Here is an 8734-nt window from a genome sequence, read left to right on the forward strand (position 1 = left end):
TGCCTTAGACGGACACTGCCTTGATAGTTTTACCCCTTTCGAACAGCCGAGTGTGAAAAGAGTTACGACAATGGACCATGTCTAGTCTGTTCAAATTCAAATGTAGGTAAGAGTTACGACAGTGGACCTTATTGACAATCCATGTCAAATTCAAATGTAATTAACCCGCACGATCGTATCGGCTAGGGTCGAAAGGGGAGATACTTTTTGAGTCTAAAGGTACTTTAAGACGGTGGAGAGAAGATCAACTTACATCGGGACTTACTTACTACTAACTATACTACTTACTACGGGAGCGTGGGAGATGTGAATATCGACTCATGACGTATACGTCCTTTATATACGTTGTAGTCCCAAACCACGAAAAATTATAAAGGATATTTAGTAATCGTCCCTAATTTTCTGTATAAATCAGTAAGATTTTTATTTTAATGCTCCGTTATGACTAGGTATACGAGCCATGCAAGCGGTGCAGCGAGAGTTTTCTCTGTTCATTGCTTATGATATGACGCCAGGTACATACGCTAACCTACCGGGCAGTTTGTGTTACTAAATGGTTACTAATGTCTCGACATCCCAAAAATTTGCCAAAAAAGTCGCAGTGAAATTAATAAAGAAAAGGTTCTACCCTAATACGTGATTCAGTTTGCTCGACTGTACAGTAAAGAGCAAAGTGTAACTACACTACACTGTATAGAGGCCGTTACTTATGCGAGTATTAAATACCTATGCTTTTTTAAATTCGGTATGCAGAGTAATTCAATACTATTAACAACTCATTATTTATTGGGTATAAGTAAAATAAATATAATCATTTCATTTACACAAAGTACATAGTATTTAGAAACACCTAAATAGTTTATCCCTCTTGTTCCCCCTCGGAATCGGCGTCCGAGACATCCGTCACGCAGTCCTGTTCCAATGCTTTCACCTTCAAGAAATCAGATACTTGTGGACCTGTAAACGGAAATAAATAAGTTAAATAAGTCAAGGCATCTCTCTGTAATTACCTGCATGTCCAGCTGTATGACCCCATGGTCCAGGCGCGAAGCAACTCGTAAAAGAGGTCCATTTACGAAGCTACAAGTTACAATTTACAAGCGGTAGTCTCTTTTCAATGCGTACTGTTAAAAATGACTATCGCTTGTAAATTGTAACTGGGTGACACTCTTTCCCGGCCTGGCTAATACCGACATGGAAATACCGATCCTGTTTTCGTGTACACGCCCATAGAAGCTCCTGTCAGTTTCTATATGGGCATGTACTTAAAAAACAAGGCCGGTATTTCCATGTCGGTGTTATCCGGGCCGGGAAAGAGTGTCACCCTTGTAACTTGTAGCTTCGTGAAATAGGCCAGAGAAGGCAGGCGGCTATTTCTGTCAATGTTTGAGCCTGGCCTGGCCTGGCCATTCAACGCAGAAACGCTGTCTGGTTCGTGGGAACTATGCCATCGACTGACATTATAATAGATATTTTTTGAATGAACTGAAATAAATAAATAAGAAAAAATAAATAAATAAATACCTAATAATATTTTTTTTATTCGAATGTTCAATAGTTGTTTAAGTACCTAATTATATCTCTTACAAATTCCAATAGTATACCTAATTTTAATATAGGTACCTAAGTAAGCGTCACTAAGTTTAAGTTAAGGGATTTTAATTACACCTGCATTCTATGATTTTTTTACGCATATCCTAAATGCGCTTTATTCTTTAGCTCGCGCTAAGCAAAGATCCCATGTCGTTAGTTTTAAATGATGTCCAAATTATTTCTTATTTACTTATAAAATTGTGAAATCCTTATAAAACAGGACATAGTGACACCCACGTGAAATCCTTGAGCGCATCCGAGCAAAATAAAAACCGCAAAACAAACAAAATAGCCTACGACCTTGAAACGGCAGCGGCTGCTATAGTGCCCGAGTATCACCTAACTATAAACTATGCCACCAAACTATACTCAATCAGATCCTACCATCGTAACATGACCTACCACCGAACCAGAAACCAACCATACGAAGCAGAGCTTTGTACCATTATCTTACTACTCGCCACTCTAACCTGAACTATCTTAGAGCCATACCGACCGTACCACATGCACAGCTCTACTAACACTAGAACGTTTAGTGTTCTTTATATTCTTCATTATTAAGCTGAGGGCTAAGCCGTGGTGGCCTAGTGTTTTGACCCATCGCCTCTCAAGCAGAGGGTCGTGGGTTCAAACCCCGGCTCGCACCTCGTGAGTTTTTCGAAATTCATGTGCGGAGTTACATTTGAAATGTAGTTACCACGAGCTTTGCGGTGAAGGAAAACATCGTGATGAAACCTGCACAAACCTGCGAAGCAATTCAATGGTGTGTGTGGAGTTCCCAATCCGCACTGGGCCCGCGTGGGAACTATGGCCCAAGCCCTCTCATTCTGAGGGGAGGCCTGTGCCCTGCAGTGGGACGTATATAGGCTGGGATGAAGCTGAGGGAAAAATAATCGCGTTATTTAAAACTTTGAGAAATGAGTCAGTAAAGTGTGGGAGAGTCCAACGGTCGCTATTGTACAAACATGACACGTACAAAATAAACATATCAATCGAGTTTGTACTATTATCTATTCTGTGGTCGAGTGAACCGCCGCGCCGCGAATACTTATATAGGAATTTAATTGAAGTAAGATGAAATGAATTAATGAATGATCTGTACTACTTTTCGCTTTAACTGGCGCATAGTAAACCTTCAGTGTAGACGACGTTGGCTGCGAAGTCCTGAATGGGCGTGGGTGTAATTGCACGGTGTGCCACTGGGGTTGCCTCGTTCCCTTCCGCCCCACCTTCGTCGTCGCTGTCAATAACTATCTCCTCCTCCTCGCATTCTTCTACCTGAGAAACAAGAAGTTCTTGAAACATGTGTTTCCGCTGAGTCAAGCAACATAAAACTTGTGACTGTCAGCTGTAGGTAGATTTCGCAAATAGTTGAAATTTCAAAGTTTTTACGTTTACAACCCCAAACTCAAAAAAACCACTGATCGACATAACAAAGTTATCTCAAAGTTTGCCAATTGTGTTTTGTTTCTTTTCTTTTGTACAATAAAGAGTTAACATAAATACATATGTAGGTGATTGACGTCGTTTATGAAGAGACGTTGTTGTCAAGAGACCACGATCATAAGATCGAGTGTGTCCTCAGAAGGACAGTTTGTTTATGTTCTCAGAAGAACAGTTGTTTGTTTTTCGCTCGTGCTCGATGTATTTTGCTTGTTGCAGATAGTCGGTGTTGTAGCTGTAGGTATATCTTGCTCGGCGATAGTGTAGGCAGGTTTGAGTCTGTCTATAGAGATGTTGGTTTGCCTGTTAGTTAGTTGCACGCGGTAGGGTCCGTCGTAAGGTGCTTGTAGCGGCTTCTTTACGGCGTCTATGCGTACGTATACGTATTCACACGTTTGCAGGTCACGGTGTACGAATATCGGTTTCGTGTTGCTGTGTGGTTGTTTCGGCATCGGTCTTAGGTTGCGTATTGAGTCGCGCAGCTGATCGACGTAGGCGGAGTCTAGTGTGACGTCATCGCGGGTCGGTGATAAGAAATCACCGGGTAAGCGTACGTTGCATCCGTAGGTGAGTTGGGCTGCGCTTACACCGGTGTCACTTCGCATCGCGGCGCGTACTCCGAGTAGGACTGTAGGTAGCTCGTCGATCCAGCTTCTTGCGGTCTGCAGTCTTGCTTTTAACGCGGCTTTCAAAAATCGGTGCCAGCGTTCAATGATGCCGTTACACTGCGCATGGTATGGCGTTGTGCGCGTTTTTTCGATGCCGAGTAAGCGAGAGAGAGATGCGAATACTCGGCTTTCGAATTGGCGTCCTTGGTCGGTTGTTATTGTTGCTGGGCAGCCGAAGCGGGAAATCCAGCCTTCGTAGACGGCTTTGGCGACGTCTTCAGCTGAGATTTCACACAGTGGGTATGCTTCGGGCCATCTTGTTGCACGATCGATCATTGTGACGAGGTAGCGATGACCGCTGGCCGCGGTAGGTAGCGGGCCAACGATATCGACGTGTACGTGCTCGAATCGCTCGGTTGGCGGGAAAATCGATGGTCGACTCGTTGTATGGCGCTGCACTTTAGCGCGTTGGCACTGTACGCATACTTTTGCCCACTTGCCGATGTCCGCGTTCATTGAGGGCCAAAAGTAGCGTTGCGCAATTAATTTTCGTGTAGTGTTGATTCCGGGATGACTGATATTATGTACTGCGTTGAATGCGATGCGACGGTGTTCTTCAGGTAGGTATGGACGTATATGTGGAGTTGAGGTTTCGCAATATATTTTGATGTTCGACGTGGGCAGGGTGACTTGCTTGATGGATAGGTTGCTCTGTAGAGTGAGTGCTTGAATTATATCGCTTTCTCGCTCTTGAGCTTGTGCAAGTTCCTTGTAGTCGATGGGCGATGGACAACAACGTCTCTTCATAAACGACGTCAATCACCTACACATACAAACAATATAGTAATTATCGAACCTGCTTACAAAATTTCACGAGAATGGATTGATAAATGACATTTAGACGAAACCAGATAGCCGAACAACTTCGCGCTCGCTCGGTCAAATATCATCAAAACATAACTCATCACTCGGGAGATTTTTGGGAACGTAATGATTATTGAATTGGGCTTCCCCAGTTAAGTAGCTTTTGTTTAAGATTCATGACAACAAAGACGTGCAGTGGATTAACTCCAGAGTAAGCAGCTGCTAGCTGGCAGCTGGCCGTTGCAGCACCACCCACCACACAAACTGCTACATAATATGGACTTGATGGCGCTTTGGTTGTCCTTTAAACACTTGATACCAAAGTCCTCGAAAAAGTTAAACCTACCATTAATGTAATGTATGTATGCACTCAGAAATATCTATGCTATTATGCAAGATACCTAACAAAGCAGTGTTTCGAACAAAAAAAAAACGGTAAAAGAATTCCACTTCGATTATATAAACTTGTTGGGGCTCTGAAGTGTTTTTACCGTCGTACCTACCTATATCCCGTGTCTTTTTTTAAATATAAACTAAAACCGATTGCAATTCTGCAACCACATACCACACCACACGTGGTGGTGGTGATTGGAATTTTTAATTTACTAATATAGTCGATAACATACGAGAAACGGCGGTTCAAACCGGCTATATTGAAGGTGTTACTTATAGTGAATTATGATAAATTTATGACTACATAAAACATAAAAAACTACGTGATTTTGGGTAATAACGGGGTAGCCAAGGTTTTGAAAAATATTAGATAGAACACGCATTAATGCCATTGACAAAGTGGACAAAGTAGTCTTGTTCATTATAGATTTGAACACCTCCCCGAGTCTTGATAGTTGATATAATTGAAGAAAGCTGACTAAAGGACATCACTCAAAGAGTCTTTACTAGTTACTCACAATTACCTGTATATCAAAAGACTGCTGCTTCTTCCGAAACTCAATCAAGGCGGACGACGAGGACGGGTCTCTGGTTCCGCTGCTGCCGGCGAACCTAATGCAGCTTGGCGACGGAGTGCCTTGGCTGGGTCCACCCTCGTTCACTTGGTAGCCGACCTCCAGGTTTAAAGGCAAGTTAGGGTTGCCTGACGACCGACGTCTGCGGAGCTGACAAGCAGGTTGCGATGACTCGTCTGCCATGGCTTAGAATACTGGAATAAATCATTCTACTGTATTCTAGAAAATCTTTAATGCCCATGGAGTAAGGTGTAAAGCATAGGGACCCCAACGTGGGTGATGACGCCCCTTTGTGGCTTTTAGAAGGGAAGGGGGCTATGCAGTAAAACTCAGAGAAAATTAGGACACACTATTTAAGTAAAAAACCGGCCAAGAGCGTGTCGGACACGCCCGAAATAGGGTTCCGTAGCCATTATGAAAAAATTAAGTTATATTTTAAAAATTAGTTATAAGGAATATTCCCAGTTTAGGTATATTTTATACCTTAGGTTGCTATTTACTCTTAAACCTCGTAATAATTCTCAAGAAAACAACCGTTATAGTTTTCCTTGTAAGCTTGATATAGGTACTACCACCTTGAATTTTTAAAATTGTCCTCCCACCGATTTAGATTTTAGAGGGGGGGGGGGACGCTCGATTTTAATGAATAATAATAAAATAAAATAATTTGCACTTTAAAGTTGAATATTTTGCAAACAAATCACTGAATAGAAAAATCGTTTTTGCAACCCCCTAATGGTTTTAAAATTCCTATCCAACGATATCCCACACTAAAAGGTTGGATGAGAAAAAAAAGGGGTACCTATTCTTGTTAATGCAGCTTCCATAGACGTTTTTTATGTGGCAAGTGGCTTTCTTTTTAACCGAATTCAAAAAAGAAGGAGGTTCTGTGTTCCAATGTTTGTATTTTTTTATGTATGTTCACCGATTACTCAGTCAAATTGTGGACCGATTTTCAAATTCTTTTTTTATTCGAAAGAGTACCACCTACTCTTCTGAGGTGGTCCCATTGTCACTAAGTCAAGATCTGATGATGGGATCATAGGGAAATGGGAAATCGAGGGCAAACCTCAAATTTTATAGGCACACCTATGGCGATTTTGGCATTTTTAGCATTAAGATAGGCATTTACATTAAGAAAGTATCATTTGGTAAACTGGACCTGTCTGTCTATAAACGATCATGATTAATAATAAGCGACTAAGAAGAAGCTTTAAGTTAATGATTCTTTCGAACTGACCTGATGCTGAAGCCGGAAGGTAGGCAACGGAACTCTGTTATAAAATAACGTAACTAAGCCGTGTTTGGGCTAAATGGAATCGTTATGAGATTTACTTTGGCTACGAATCACTAAAAAGTGAGAAATAAAGAACATTTTTTAAATAAAAAGTAAAACCGACTCCAAAAAAATAAAAAAAATAACAAAAATGAAACCGACTACAAAACCGACCCAGAAGGTAGGATTGAAACACATAGTATGTACCTAGGTCCGAGTACTGCCTTTTCGCAACGTAACGTTAGGCAACCTGTTTTATTTCTTCAGGTTAGGTTAGGTTAGTTTTATAAAAATCCTGAAGTATTTACAGTTTCAGAAATATTTAACAGTTGGGAAATTAAAAGTTGCAAAATGAAACAGGTTGCCATACGTTAGGCTGTATATTATTAGGCTTATGGATTTTAAACTTTTATATTTTTAGTTTAATTTCTAGTCACAGGCTCGCGACGTCGAAGTTCCCAAGACGATCCCATAGAGCTTGTGGGAACGGAAGCAATACCATGCCCTCGGTACCGCTCTGCTTTCAGCAGACGTGAACTTGCCTTCGAAATCCAAAAGCTTAATGGTTACTTGACCTGAAATGTATATTTCAGAACTAAGTTATTGTTATTATTATTTTAAAATTTATGACGGTGGAAGCATTCTACACTTCCACTGAACGTAGATATAGTTTAGATATAGTTAGTTAGTGTTTAGTATTGTAACCAAGGGACCCCATACATCCCTGTATTATTATTATTATTATTTTTTGTATTTTTTTTCTTTAATTGTATAATATAGTTTTTAAGTATTTTATTTGTAATTATATTATTATGAAAAAATGACTTTCTGCCAAGTTTCTTGCGGCGCATTCTTCTTGGCAATGATGGTCTTTCCGAAAGCGCTGGTAGTTTAAAAAATGACGTGTAAAAGTGCCCATTGCGGCCTATTTACTGAAAAAATCATTTGAATTTTGAATTTTGCATTTGAGTTATTCGTCGAATATTAAATAAATATTAAATAAATATCACGGGAAAATTCACACCACTTGACCTAGTCCCAAAGTAAGCTTAGCAAAGCTTATGTTATGGGTACTAAGCAACGGATAAATATAATTATTTAGATAGATACATACTTAAATACATATTAAACACCCAAGACCCGAGAACAAACATTCGTATTTTTCATACAAATATCTGCCCCGACACGGGAATCGAACCCGGGACCTCAAGCTTCGTGGTCAGGTTCTCTAACCACTAGGCCATCTGGTGGTCAAAACATTAGTAAACCACCTAGGTCAGATAGACGACTATTGTTCCGCTCCTGCTTGCTCGTGCTGAGTCACCGACTTCGAGCTAGTAGCTACCTAGAAAAATATTTTCAAAGGTTTTGTAATCGGTTCCATTTTTTGTTATTTTTTTATTTTTTGGAGTCGGTTTTACTTTTTTGTAAAAAAATTAAACGATATGTTTAAAAGGAGGAGGGTCTAGTAACTTTTGCATTTTTAGATAAGTTTGATTGTTAAGACTATAATTACATACTCGTATCATTTTACTTTCAGTTCTTTGACTTTATACTAATTAACAATGTTTACATGATATAGTTAAACAGGTACCTACTACTAAAAACAACTCTGTCACTTACCAAAACACCGATTATATAGCTCCTAAAATTCAGTATTCAGCTGTTCAAAGCACTTAACACAAATGATTTTCAATGTCTTGACGTCGGCAGCCCATTAGCCAGTGGGCGGACCGACCACTAGCACTGCTGCCCTGTATGTTGAAGCCATATAGAAGTTAATCTTTAGGGTACTGCTTCAGGACTCAGAAGGGAAAAACTTTTTTCAGGCAATACTCGTAGGGTAAAGCCGGGTCCGATGCCACACTTTTTGAAATTACTTTAAATATTTCAGTAGTATTTTTGATTTGTAAAACCTGCAGGTTCTTTACCCGTGTGGTGTCGGGTTAGAATTACACCTCTCAATTTCTTCCGTGGATGTC

At 40.3% G+C, this 8734-nt stretch overlaps 1 protein-coding gene across 2 annotated transcripts; it reads right to left on the minus strand.

Annotated features, from left to right (window-relative positions):
* Positions 1-768: 768 nt before the first annotated feature.
* On the minus strand, positions 769-8533 carry LOC141437869 (uncharacterized). 2 transcript variants are annotated; one of them, XM_074101423.1, is made up of 4 exons: positions 8376-8533; positions 5420-5670; positions 2727-2871; positions 769-957 (listed from the first exon to the last, which is right to left on the minus strand). In XM_074101423.1, exons 2-4 carry the CDS (start codon positions 5657-5659, stop codon positions 860-862), a joined length of 483 nt encoding a protein of 160 aa, XP_073957524.1. In that variant the 5' UTR covers positions 5660-5670; positions 8376-8533; the 3' UTR covers positions 769-859. The 2 variants fall into 2 exon arrangements, with proteins under 2 accessions (XP_073957524.1, XP_073957525.1); XM_074101424.1 differs by having other exon boundaries at positions 5426-5670; positions 8376-8515.
* Positions 8534-8734: the final 201 nt, after the last annotated feature.

Source organism: Choristoneura fumiferana, chromosome 18 (genome assembly GCF_025370935.1).
Source record: "Choristoneura fumiferana chromosome 18, NRCan_CFum_1, whole genome shotgun sequence".
In the NCBI taxonomy this organism is placed as follows: domain Eukaryota; kingdom Metazoa; phylum Arthropoda; class Insecta; order Lepidoptera; family Tortricidae; genus Choristoneura; species Choristoneura fumiferana.